This window comes from Pseudophryne corroboree, chromosome 7, assembly GCF_028390025.1.
Source record: "Pseudophryne corroboree isolate aPseCor3 chromosome 7, aPseCor3.hap2, whole genome shotgun sequence".
NCBI classification, from domain to species: Eukaryota; Metazoa; Chordata; class Amphibia; order Anura; family Myobatrachidae; genus Pseudophryne; species Pseudophryne corroboree.
In genome coordinates this window covers 120,776,442-120,790,696 of record NC_086450.1, presented here as the reverse complement: position 1 = coordinate 120,790,696, position 14,255 = coordinate 120,776,442, and the positions used below count along the sequence as shown (strand labels likewise).

The 14,255-nt window shown below is 48.2% G+C and overlaps 1 protein-coding gene across 2 annotated transcripts in view; it reads right to left on the bottom strand.

The window, feature by feature from the left end:
• TTC21B (tetratricopeptide repeat domain 21B) overlaps window positions 1-14,255 on the bottom strand; it is a 418,459-nt gene that overhangs the window by 118,523 nt on the left and 285,681 nt on the right. For both annotated transcript variants that reach the window (XM_063933597.1, XM_063933598.1), the window contains exon 20: window positions 3,375-3,563. In XM_063933597.1, the coding sequence (XP_063789667.1) occupies window positions 3,375-3,563 (189 nt within the window). The remainder of the gene's footprint in view (window positions 1-3,374; window positions 3,564-14,255) is intronic.

Here is a 14,255-nt window from a genome sequence, read left to right as displayed (position 1 = left end):
AGCGGAACTTCGGACGAATCCCGCTTTCCTACCAAAGGTAGTGTCCTCTTTTCACATCAATCAACCAATAGTAGTTCCTGTATTAACAGGAAATTCTGGAACTTTGGATGTGGTACGCGCGTTACGCGTTTATGTATCCCGAACGTCTACAGTTCGTAAGACGGATACGTTGTTTGTTCTCTATGATGCGGCCAAAATGGGTTAGCCAGCTTCTAAGCAGACCTTATCCAGATGGATTAAACTGACCATATGTCAGGCTTACCTTCATGCTAGGTTACAGCCGCCTACGTCAGTAACAGCTCATTCCACACGGGCTGTGGGAACATCATGGGCAGCGAGTCGTGGAGCTTCTACGACACAGCTTTGCCGGGCGGCTACATGGTCTTCAGTGCACACGTTTGTGCGCTTTTACAAGTTTGAAACGTTTGCGGCACCAGCATCTAGCTTTGGCCGCCTAGTGTTACAGGTGCCAAACAGCTCTCCCGCCCACGGAGAAAACTTTGGTACGTCCCAAGAGTACTCCAGTGACCCCTAGTGGATGAAAAAGAAAATAGGATTTTGGTACTTACCAGGTAAATCCTTTTCTTTGAATCCATAGGGGGCACTGGACGCCCACCCATTGCAGTTTACCTGGTTTGGGGTAAGTTCAGTAGATCTTATGGTAACACATTCTCACCGACTGGTTCAAGTTTAACAAGTGCTAATCGGTTATGGTGTCAACTGTTTAGTTGTCAGTTTCGTTTTGTGTCAACTTTATTGTTGTCCGTTATGTTATATGTAATTCTCCATTGTCAACCTCTCTCGCTCCTGTTCGGCTCAGTAAAAAACACTGAGGTACTCTGGGATATGAAGGGGAGGAGTAGTTTCAAAAAATTAATTTATTCAGTGCCTTCTTCCGGTGGAAGACGTCCATATCCCAAGAGTACTCCAGTGCCCCCTATGGATTCAAAGAAAAGGATTTACCTGGTAAGTACCAAAATCCTATTTTTAGATACGGACGAATCCACCAATGGTGGATTCTCCCATGTAGCTGTCATGGACTCTGGAAACGGGTAACTCGACTTAAATCTGCGAGGTATAGAAAACCGTTTATCCAGATTCTTTCGTGTTTCTAGTAACATTTTATTAAGAGATTCCGAAACAGGAAAACACATCGGAGATCTCTGTTGTTTAGTAAAGACTACTTCATCATTTGTCAGAGGCTCCTCAGTTTCTGTAAACTTCAGAGACTGACGCACCGCTCTGATGAGATTATCAATGCCTGGGCTGTCAAAATCGTCACTATCTGACTGCTGATCTATTTCGCCCTCCTCACACTCATCCGCAGTGAGGTCTAGCATCGCAGAACCTGGCAAATTATAAGAAAAAAGAAACTTATCCTTGCCACCCAAGGTGGACTTGGACTTTTGGCCAGATTGAGACTCCTCTGGTAACTCTAGCGGTCTCATCTTAGACTCAGATCTTGCCGCCTCCCGCTCTTGACGAGTGGCGGCCAATTCTGATTGCAAACCAACCAGGACATTTGCAAGCATAGTCCATGGAGGGTCCGGAGATGAAACTGGCTTTAAAACTGGAGTGGATATAGTATTTGTAGCTGAATTTACAAAACATACTGTACATGTGGTAGATCCATCAGGCAACACATTTTTACAGACATGACAAGAATTTTGCTTCTTAGACTTTGCTGGTGCCTTACTCATTATGCAGACAGACAATACAAACTACACACAGACAATTTGCACGACTCAGTAATAGCACTAAGGTTCTTGTATATAAATATATCTGTCAAAGTGCAGTGCACGCCAGTAATCTGACCTGATCCCCAAATTCCCCTAACACCCCTGCGTCCTTAGTAGAGATGTAATATAGGAACCCTGGAAACAGACAGGAAAAACAAAACAGGAAGCATGGTTAAAATACCAAGTTTCCAGTATAATACAAACACAAAATGCAGAATAACTTCCCTAAACTGCAATACATGTTCTGATACAAGGTTTAATAGCCTACTAACACCCTTGTATCACTGATGCACCCCTAATGTGTCTCCCCCACCCCCATCCCTCCGAGCTCCGTGTACTGCCCTTACACGGGGCTGGAGGCCGTGGAACGCACAGCATAGAGCCGTAGAGCGGCCTATGCCCGTGTAGCTCAGGGACAGCGGGGATCTCATCAGCTGCTGCGGCGCTGGAAGCAGCGGCCAGCGGGAGCCAGAGAGCACACAGCATAGAGCAGTGGAGCGGCCTATGCACGTGTAGCTCAGGGACAGCGGGAATCTCATCAGCTGCTGCGGCGCTAGAAGCGACGGCCAGCGGGAGCCAGAGAGCGCACCGCATAGAGCCGTGGAGCGGCCTATGCACGCGCGGCTCCGGGACAGCGGGGAACCTGTCTTAGAAGCGGCAGCGCTGGAAGCGGCGGCTAGCGGGATCCGGAGAGCGCCTAGCATAGAGCCGTGAAGCGGCCTATGCACGCGTGAACTCGGGAAACGGCGGGCTAGTCAGCGGTTATCTGCGCTCTCCACAATACAGTTCCCCAAACAGCGGGGCGGCAGCGTAAGCTGACCGCCCCTACCCAACATACCTGGACTCCCTGTAGTGAGGGCTATGACGGGGCTTCTTGTTCAAGCTCCGTCCAGCTTCTTGCAGGCAGCCTGCACGTGGTGTGAGGGAGCTCTTTTTAGAGAGGTCCGACACCCACAGCTGCTCTCTAGCAGCTTCCACTATCCCGGACCCACGCCTATCGGAAGGGGGGAAGGGATGTGGCAATCAATGAAAAAGAAAATCTTGAATAAAAAATTCCAATAAGTGTGGACAAACTCCACAAGCCTTCTAACTGTGTCGAGCACAGAAAAAACACTGAGGTACTCTGGGATATGGAGGGGAGGAGTAGTTTCAAAAAAATTATTTATTCAGTGCCTTCTTCCGGTGGAAGCCGTCCATATCCCAAGAGTACTCCAGTGACCCCTAGTGGATGAAAAAGAAAAACACAATGTCATCATTATGTACTATTTCCCTACTTACTGCTTTACCGACATTGCTATGATGTTTAACAAATAAGGGCTGCCTATATGAAATTCTATGTTCTTACCTGCAGTCACGATCTATGTACTGTGTGCATGTGTTTTACCAATTCAACCAACTCTTATGTATTCATCTTCATATCCAGAGATGCTTATTTAACATTTACAGGTTAATATATCTACGCATTTACATATCCATTTCTCTAGCTAAAAGCATGCCACAAAATGTTCCTTACAGAATTTACACTGCACGTGCGGTTTTCTACTTCTATTTTATTCTTCAGATCTGACAAACAACACAGAGGAATTGGGCTAGCCAGCGATCTGCCTGCAGAACCCCAAGGTTAACGCTCTGTACCTTATTGTCTGTTTCACAGTAGACTAGTGCTTCTTTGTAAAATTTGATTGCTTTGTCGTAGTCTCGCTGGGCTGCCGCATGTCTGGCGATTTCTGCACAGATTTCTGCTGCCAGAGACTTCTGGGAAGGGACAGCGTCTGGCTGCTCAAGCTGAGCTCTCTTCAATACCCTGGCTTGTAATTCCCGGGCCTGTCAACAACATGATATAGACATGATTCACAAATGTTTGTCTATTAGTACACATGGTTATGTACATGTCACAGAGTAGTAATTTGGAAATAGGTCAGAGCTTTCTTTTCTGAAAGACTTTAAAGCGCAGACGGTTGAATGTTTAAAATGACTGGATATGCTTGAAATATGATTTGCTGCTTGCAAGATGAAACCTACAGCACTAACAGAGAACATTCATTCTGCTCTTCAATATAGTTTACAGTGCTAACAATTTGCTCTTTATTTTATCACTTTTCTAGTTTTTTTTCTGTTTCACTTTTTTCTGTAGTTTATAATTTCTCATTTGTGCTCATAAAATCCATTTATTAATAGTAATTTGATTGCGCAGTACATACAAAAATCATGCCTTGTTTTTTTAGAAGACTTTGCGTGTTCAAAAATACCATTGCTATCTTTATAACCCGCTGCTAGTATGCACAAAAGTTTTAAGAGAGAGTGGCACAATAGGGACAAATACATCTTTTAATTTATTTACAAAACAAATATTGGGCAAATTGAACAGCAAGGATTACCATAACTTTCTGAATAACTGCAGGGTTCTTGATAACAATAGGATGGAGATTGGGAATACAAATTTGCAACACTCTTTTGTGATTGTTGATTTTATTTTGTTATCAAATATGAGTATATTATAAAGGACAAAGATGTGCAAAAGGAATAACACATAATGTAAAATTTAGTAAACTCTACAGCCTGTCACATCAAATCAAATACCTTCTTAGCCCGAGTCTAGAACACACAATAGTTTTACAGGTTAACAGAATATGGAACAGCAGAACATTATTAATGAATTACTTTAGTTAATTAAATTGAGCAAGCTGCATGGGATGTAGTTAATATACCGGTTGTCGGGATCCAGACGTTCAGGATCCCGACAGCTGGTAAAATGGCAGCAATCAGAATACCGACTGCTTCCCGGTATTCCCACTCGGGTGCTGGGTTCACGCCACCACCCGAGGGAGAAGAGAACCCGTGGCGAGCTGAGCTAAGCTCGTCACTGGGTCCGAAGCGTGGCGAGCACAGAAAGCCCGCGAGGGGACTCGCTGCTGGTATTATGGCTGTCGGGATCCCATCAGCTAGGATACCATCTCCATCCCAGCTGGACTGACTGGGAACAGTTGGCTTCTTCATCTTGTAACTTCCTTTGCACAATGCAGGGAAGTCACACAGCTCAATCAATCAGAAGAGGAGGAAAGAGTACAGTGTGCTTTCTCATACGTCCTAGAGGATGCTGGGGTCACATCAAGAACCATGGGGTATAGACGAGAACCACAGGAGACATGGGCACTTTAAGACTTTCAAAGGGTGTGAACTGGCTCCTCCCTCTATGCCCCTCCTCCAGATTCCAGTTTAGAATCTGTGCCCAGTGAGACTGGATGCACTTTGAGGAGCTCTACTGAGTTTCTCTGAAAAAGACTTATGTTAGGTTTTTTATTTTCAGGGAGTACTGCTGGCAACAGTCTCCCTGCTTCGTTGGACTTAGGGGAGAGAAGTCAGACCTAATTCTGTGAGTTTAAAGGCTCTGCTTCCTTGGCTACAGGACACCATTAGCTCCTGAGGGTCTGATCGCTAGGTACGCCTAGATGCTCGTTCCCAGAGCCCGCCGTCACCCCCCTTGCAGAGCCAGAAGTCAGAAGACAGGTGAGTAGAAGAAGAAAAGAAGACTTCAGTGACGGCTTCTGAGGTACCGCAGCACTCGCACGCTGCACGCCATGCTCCCACAGACAGCGGCACTACAGGGTGCAGGGCGCGGGGGGAGGGGGGCCCTGGGCAGCATATATGACCTCTATAAGTAACTGGCAAGAGCGGACATAGTGCCAGGGCACTGTCCGGACCCCCGCCAGTATAAAAAATAAGATTTTACTTACCGATAAATCTATTTCTCGGAGTCCGTAGTGGATGCTGGGGTTCCTGAAAGGACCATGGGGAATAGCGGCTCCGCAGGAGACAGGGCACAAAAAGTAAAGCTTTTCCAGATCAGGTGGTGTGCACTGGCTCCTCCCCCTATGACCCTCCTCCAGACTCCAGTTAGGTACTGTGCCCGGACGAGCGTACACAATAAGGGAGGATTTTGAATCCCGGGTAAGACTCATACCAGCCACACCAATCACACCGTACAACTTGTGATCTAAACCCAGTTAACAGTATGATAACAGCGGAGCCTCTGAAAGATGGCTTCCTTCAACAATAACCCGAATTAGTTAACAATAACTATGTACAATTATTGCAGATAATCCGCACTTGGGATGGGCGCCCAGCATCCACTACGGACTCCGAGAAATAGATTTATCGGTAAGTAAAATCTTATTTTCTCTATCGTCCTAGTGGATGCTGGGGTTCCTGAAAGGACCATGGGGATTATACCAAAGCTCCCAAACGGGCGGGAGAGTGCGGATGACTCTGCAGCACCGAATGAGAGAACTCCAGGTCCTCCTTAGCCAGAGTATCAAATTTGTAAAATTTTACAAACGTGTTCTCCCCTGACCACGTAGCTGCTCGGCAAAGTTGTAATGCCGAGACCCCTCGGGCAGCCGCCCAAGATGAGCCCACCTTCCTTGTGGAGTGGGCCTTTACAGATTTAGGCTGTGGCAGGCCTGCCACAGAATGTGCAAGTTGGATTGTGCTACAGATCCAACGAGCAATCGTCTGCTTAGACGCAGGAGCACCCATCTTGTTGGGTGCATACAATATAAACAACGAGTCAGATTTTCTGACTCCAGCTGTCCTTGCAATATATATTTTTAATGCTCTGACAACGTCCAGTAACTTGGAGTCCTCCAAGTCACTTGTAGCCGCAGGCACTACAATAGGCTGGTTCAGATGAAATGCTGACACCACCTTAGGGAGAAAATGCGGACGAGTCCGCAGTTCTGCCCTGTCCGAATGGAAAATCAGATATGGGCTTTTGTAAGATAAAGCTGCCAGTTCTGACACTCTCCTGGCCGAAGCCAGGGCTAGAAGCATGGTCACTTTCCATGTGAGATATTTCAAATCCACCTTCTTTAGTGGTTCAAACCAATGAGATTTTAGAAAGTCCAAAACCACATTGAGATCCCACGGTGCCACTGGAGGCACCACAGGAGGCTGTATATGTAGCACTCCTTTAACAAAGGTCTGGACTTCAGGGACTGAAGCCAATTCTTTTTGAAAGAAAATCGACAGGGCCGAAATTTGAACCTTAATAGATCCCAATTTGAGACCCATAGACAATCCTGATTGCAGGAAATGTAGGAATCGACCCAGTTGAAATTCCTCCGTCGGAGCACTCCGATCTTCGCACCACGCAACATATTTTCGCCAAATTCGGTGATAATGTTGCACGGTTACTTCCTTCCTTGCTTTAATCAAAGTAGGAATGACTTCTTCCGGCATGCCCTTTTCCCTTTAGGATCCGGCGTTCAACCGCCATGCCGTCAAACGCAGCCGCGGTAAGTCTTGAAACAGACAGGGACCCTGCTGAAGCAAGTCCCTCCTTAGAGGTAGAGGCCACGGATCTTCCGTGATCATCTCTTGAAGTTCCGGGTACCAAGTCCTTCTTGGCCAATCCGGAACCACTAGTATCGTCCTTACGCCTCTTTGCCGTATAATTCTCAATACTTTTGGTATGAGAGGCAGAGGAGGAAACACATACACCGACTGGTACACCCAAGGCGTTACCAGCGCGTCCACAGCTATTGCCTGCGGATCTCTTGACCTGGCGCAATACCTGTCCAGTTTTTTGTTGAGGCGAGACGCCATCATGTCCACCATTGGTCTTTCCCAACGGGTTACCAGCAAGTGGAAGACTTCTGGATGAAGTCCCCACTCTCCCGGGTGAAGATCGTGTCTGCTGAGGAAGTCTGCTTCCCAGTTGTCCACTCCCGGGATGAACACTGCTGACAGTGCTATCACATGATTCTCTGCCCAGCGAAGAATCCTTGCAGCTTCTGCCATTGCACTCCTGCTTCTTGTGCCGCCCTGTCTGTTCACATGGGCGACTGCCGTGATGTTGTCCGACTGGATCAACACCGGTTTTCCCTGAAGCAGAGGTTCTGCCTGGCTTAGAGCATTGTATATTGCTCTTAGTTCCAGAATGTTTATGTGAAGAGACGTTTCCAGGCTCGTCCATACTCCCTGGAAGTTTCTTCCTTGTGTGACTGCTCCCCAGCCTCTCAGGCTGGCGTCCGTGGTCACCAGGATCCAATCCTGTATGCCGAATCTGCGGCCCTCCAATAGATGAGCACTCTGCAACCACCACAGAAGAGACACCCTTGTCCTTGGAGACAGGGTTATCCGCAGGTGCATCTGAAGATGCGACCCTGACCATTTGTCCAACAGATCCCTTTGGAAAATTCTTGCGTGGAATCTGCCGAATGGAATTGCTTCGTAAGAAGCCACCATTTTTCCCAGGACTCTTGTGCATTGATGTACAGACACTTTTCCTGGTTTTAGGAGGTTCCTGACAAGCTCGGATAACTCCTTGGCTTTTTCCTCCGGGAGAAAAACCTTTTTCTGAACCGTGTCCAGAATCATCCCTAGGAACAGCAGACGAGTTGTCGGCATTAACTGGGATTTTGGAATATTCAGAATCCACCCGTGCTGTTTTAGCACTTCTTGAGACAGTGCTAATCCCATCTCTAGCTGTTCTCTGGACCTTGCCCTTATTAGGAGATCGTCCAAGTATGGGATAATTAATATGCCTTTTCTTCGAAGCAGAATCATCATCTCGGCCATTACCTTTGTAAAGACCCGAGGTGCCGTGGACAATCCGAACGGCAGCGTCTGAAACTGATAGTGACAGTTTTGTACAACGAACCTGAGGTACCCCTGGTGTGAGGGGTAAATTGGAACGTGGAGATACGCATCCTTGATGTCCAAGGATACCATAAAGTCCCCCTCTTCCAGGTTCGCTATCACTGCTCTGAGTGACTCCATCTTGAACTTGAACATCTTTATGTACAGGTTCAAGGACTTCAGATTTAGAATAGGCCTTACCGAGCCATCCGGCTTCGGTACCACAAAAAGAGTGGAATAATACCCCTTCCCTTGTTGTAGAAGAGGTACCTTGACTATCACCTGCTGAGAGTACAGCTTGTGAATGGCTTCCAAAACCGTCTCCCTTTCGGAGGGGGACGTTGGTAAAGCAGACTTCAGGAAACGGCGAGGTGGATCTGTCTCTAATTCCAACCTGTACCCCTGAGATATTATCTGCAGGATCCAGGGATCTACCTGCGAGTGAGCCCACTGCGCGCTGTAATTTTTGAGACGACCACCCACCGTCCCCGAGTCCGCTTGAGAAGCCCCAGCGTCATGCTGAGGCTTTTGTAGAAGCCGGGGAAGGCTTCTGTTCCTGGGAAGGAGCTGCCTGTTGCTGTCTCTTCCCTCGACCTCTGCCTCGTGGCAGATATGAATAGCCCTTTGCTCTCTTATTTTTAAAGGAACGAAAGGGCTGCGGTTGAAAAGTCGGTGCCTTTTTCTGTTGGGGAGTGACTTGAGGTAGAAAGGTGGATTTCCCGGCTGTAGCCGTGGCCACCAAATCTGATAGACCGACTCCAAATAACTCCTCCCCTTTATACGGCAAAACTTCCATATGTCGTTTTGAATCCGCATCGCCTGTCCACTGTCGCGTCCATAAAGCTCTTCTGGCCGAAATGGACATAGCACTTACCCGTGATGCCAGTGTGCAGATATCCCTCTGTGCATCACGCATATAAAGAAATGCATCCTTTATTTGTTCTAACGACAGTAAAATATTGTCCCTGTCCAGGGTATCAATATTTTCAATCAGGGACTCTGACCAAACTACCCCAGCACTGCACATCCAGGCAGTCGCTATAGCTGGTCGTAGTATAACACCTGCATGTGTGTATATACTTTTTTGGATATTTTCCATCCTCCTATCTGATGGATCTTTAAGTGCGGCCGTCTCAGGAGAGGGTAACGCCACTTGTTTAGATAAGCGTGTTAGCGCCTTGTCCACCCTAGGAGGTGTTTCCCAGCGCTCCCTAACCTCTGGCGGGAAAGGGTATAATGCCAATAATTTCTTTGAAATTATCAGCTTTTTATCAGGGGCAACCCACGCTTCATTTACACACGTCATTTAATTCTTCTGATTCAGGAAAAACTATAGGTAGTTTTTTCACACCCCACATAATACCCTGTTTAGTGGTACCTGTAGTATCAGCTAAATGTAACGCCTCCTTCATTGCCAAAATCATATAACGTGTGGCCCTACTGGAAAATACGGTTGATTCGTCACCGTCACCACTGGAGTCAGTGCCTGTGTCTGGGTCTGTGTCGACCGACTGAGGCAAAGGGCGTTTCACAGCCCCTGACGGTGTTTGAGTCGCCTGGACAGGCACTAATTGATTGTCCGGCCGTCTCATGTCGTCAAACGACTGCTTTAGCGTGTTGACACTATCCCGTAGTTCCATAAATAAAGGCATCCATTCTGGTGTCGACTCCCTAGGGGGTGACATCCTCATATTTGGCAATTGCTCCGCCTCCACACCAATATCGTCCTCATACATGTCGACACACACGTACCGACACACAGCAGACACACAGGGAATGCTCCTAACGAAGACAGGACCCACTAGCCCTTTGGGGAGACAGAGGGAGAGTTTGCCAGCACACACCAAAAGCGCTATATATAACAGGGATAGCCTTATAATAAGTGCTCCCTTATAGCTGCTTTATATATATCAAAATATCGCCATAAATTTGCCCCCCCTCTCTGTTTTACCCTGTTTCTGTAGTGCAGTGCAGGGGAGAGACCTGGGAGCCGTCCTGACCAGCGGAGCTGTGAGAGGAAATGGCGCAGTGTGCTGAGGAGATAGGCCCCGCCCCTTTTCCGGCGGGCTCGTCTCCCGCTATTTAGTGAATCCAGGCAGGGGGTAAATATCTCCATATAGCCTCTGGGGGCTATATGTGAGGTATTTTTAGCCTTTATATAGGTTACATTTGCCTCCCAGGGCGCCCCCCCCCAGCGCCCTGCACCCTCAGTGACTGCGTGTGAAGTGTGCTGAGAGGAAAATGGCGCACAGCTGCAGTGCTGTGCGCTACCTTTAGAAGACTGCAGGAGTCTTCAGCCGCCGATTCTGGACCTCTTCTGACTTCAGCATCTGCAAGGGGGCCGGCGGCGCGGCTCCGGTGACCATCCAGGCTGTACCTGTGATCGTCCCTCTGGAGCTGATGTCCAGTAGCCAAGAAGCCAATCCATCCTGCACGCAGGTGAGTTCACTTCTTCTCCCCTCAGTCCCTCGTTGCAGTGATCCTGTTGCCAGCAGGACTCACTGTAAAATAAAAAACCTAAGCTAAACTTTTTCTAAGCAGCTCTTTAGGAGAGCCACCTAGATTGCACCCTTCTCGGCCGGGCACAAAAATCTAACTGGAGTCTGGAGGAGGGTCATAGGGGGAGGAGCCAGTGCACACCACCTGATCTGGAAAAGCTTTACTTTTTGTGCCCTGTCTCCTGCGGAGCCGCTATTCCCCATGGTCCTTTCAGGAACCCCAGCATCCACTAGGACGATAGAGAAATGTATTTGAAAAGAGCGGGTCTGAAGCGCGCCATTACGGGAGCGGAGCATAGCCCTCACAGCACACAGCCCGGCGCCATTTCTCTACACAAGGCTGCAGAGATGCTTGTCCTTCCTCACACTGCTGCATAAGTATCAGGATGAAAAACACGGCGGGGGGGGGGGGGGGGGGGGGCACAGTTATTTTGGTGCATTATATGTTAATTATAAAAGCGCTGCAGGTCTGGGGCATTTTCTGTGGTGTTTCAGACCGGGATTGAGCGCTGGGGTGTGAGCTGGCAATAACTCCCTCTGTGTCTCTCTGACAGGCTTTACTGTGGGTCTGTCCCCTACAGGCCCAGTGTGTCTGTGTGTGTTGGGTACACGTGTGTCGGCATGTCTGAGGCGGAATGCTCTTCCCAGGAGGAGACTATGTTAGGGACACAAACGGCTGTGGGAGTGACCCTGTCGGCACCGCTGACACCTGATTGGGTGAATGTTTTGAGTGCTTTGAATGCTAATGTGGCTCTGATAAATAAGAGATTGGATAAATCTGAGTCTCAGAACCAGGCATGGAAGAAATCCATAGAGGATGTGTTGTTACAAGTCCAGACCCCCTCGGGGTCACAAAAACGTTCATTTGCCCAGCTAGCAGATACGGATACCGACACGGACACGGACTCAAGTGTCGACTATAGTGATGCCAGATTAGATCCAAAACTGGCAAAGAGCATTCAATACATGATTATGGCAATAAAAGACGTATTAAATATCACTGAGGACCCTACTGTTCCTGATACTAGGGTCTGTATGTATAAAGGAAATAAACCTGAGGTAACGTTTCCTCCCTCTCATGAACTGAACACGCTTTGTGAAAAGGTTTGGGAAAATCCTGACAAAAAGTTTCAGATTCCCAAAAGGATTCCAGTGGCGTATCTGTTTCCCTCTGGGGATAGGGAAAAATGGGAGTCACCCCCCATTGTGGACAAAGCTCTATCACGGCTGTCCAAAAAGGTGGCTCTTCCGTCCCCTGACACGGCAGCCCTAAAGGATGCTGCGGATCGTAGGCAGGAAAATACATTGAAATCCATTTATGTCACCACGGGTACGCTACTCAGACCAGCCATTGCATCTGTGTGGGTGAGTAGTGCTATCGAAAAAATGTGCAGATAACTTGTCATCTGAAATAGATACCCTGGATAGGGATAGCATTCTTTTGACACTAGGTTATATCAGGGACGCTGCAGTCTACCTAAAGGAAGCTGTGAGGGATATTGACCTCTTGGGATCAAGGGCCAATGCCATGGCAGTCTCAGCTAGGAGAGCATTGTGGATTAATCAATGGAATGCTGATGCTGACTCTAAGAAAGCTATGGAGTTTCTACCGTATAAAGGTGGTGTATTGTTTGGTGATGGCCTCGCTGATTTGGTTTTTACGGCTACCGCGGGTAAGTCATAATTTTTACCTTATGTGCCTGCACCACAAAGGAAAGCACACCACTATCAGATGCAGTCCTTTCGGCCCAATAAATACAGAAAAGGCAGAGGGTCTTCCTTCCTTGCTAATAGAGGAAAGGGAAAAGGTAAACTATCACCGGCCGTGGCCGGTTCCCAGGAGCAGAAGTCCTCCCCGGCTTCTGCCAAATCCACCGCATGACGCTGGGGCTCCTCTGCGGGAGTCCGCACCGGTGGGGGCACGTCTCAAGCTCTTCAGTCAGTTCTGGGCTCGTTCGGCCCTGGACCCATGGGTTTTAGAAATAGTGTCCCAGGGGTACAAACTGGAGTTTCAAGACGTTCCCCCTCACCAGCTTCTCTTCCGGACAGGGAGGTGGTATGCGCCGCAATACAAAAATTGTGTCACAATCAAGTCATTGTCAGGGTTCCCTCGTCGCAACAGGGAGAAGGCTTTTATTCGAGCCTATTCGTGGTCCCGAAGCCAGACGGCTCAGTCAGACCAATCCTGAACCTCAAATCCCTCAATTTCTACCTAAGAAAATTCAAATTCAAGATGGAATCTCTCCGGGCAGTGATCTCCAGTCTGGAGGGGGGGGGGGGGGATTTTATGGTGTCGGTAGACATAAAGGATGCCTACTTACATGTTCCCATTTATCCTCCACATCAGGCTTACCTGAGGTTTGCAGTTCAGGATTGTCATTACCAATTTCAGACGTTGCCGTTTGGTCTGTCCACGGCTCAGGGGTTTTCACCAAGGTAATGGCCGAAATGATTGTTCTCCTGTGCAAACAAGGAGTCACAATTATCCCGTACTTGGACGATCTCCTGATAAAGGCGAGATCCAGGGACCAATTACTGCAGAACATTACGCTCTCCCTGTCAATTCTGCAGCAACATGGATGGCTCCTAAACTTGCCAAAATCACAGTTGGTTCCGACGAGACGGCAGTCGTTTTTGGGAATGATTCCGGACACAGAATTACAGAAAGTTTTTCTTCCAGTGGAAAAGGCTCTGGAAATTCAGAACCTGGTCAAACAAATTCTGAAACCAGCAAGAGTATCGATCCATCAATGCACTCGGTTGCTGGGGAAGATGGTGGCGGCCTACGAGGCCATTCAGTTTGGCAGATTCCATGCCAGAGTGTTTCAGAGGGAGCTGTTGGACAAGTGGTCCGGGTCCCATCTGCACATACACCGAAGGATAATCCTGTCTTCCAAGACCAGAATCTCACTCCTGTGGTGACTGCACAGCTCTCACCTCCTAGAGGGACACAGGTTCGGGATCCAGGACTGGATCCTAGTGACCACGGATGCAAGTCTCCGAGGCTGAGGAGCAGTCACACAGGGGGAAAGCTTCCAGGGAAGATGGTCAAGCCAGGAACTTTGTCTACACATAAACGTTCTGGAGTTAAGGGCCATTTACAATGGCCTTCTGCAAGCGGAACATCTTCTTCGCAATCGGCCCGTCTTGATTCAGTCGGACAACATAACAGCAGTAGCGTACATAAACCGCCAGGGCGGAACAAAGAGCAGAGCGGCAATGGCAGAGGACACAAAGGTCTTCCGCTGGGCGGAAAGGCATACAAGCGCTCTGTCAGCGATCTTCATTCAAGGAGTGGACAACTGGGAAGCAGACTTCCTCAGCAGACACGATCACCATTCAGGAGAGTGGGGTCTTCATCAAGAGGTCTTTGCAGAAG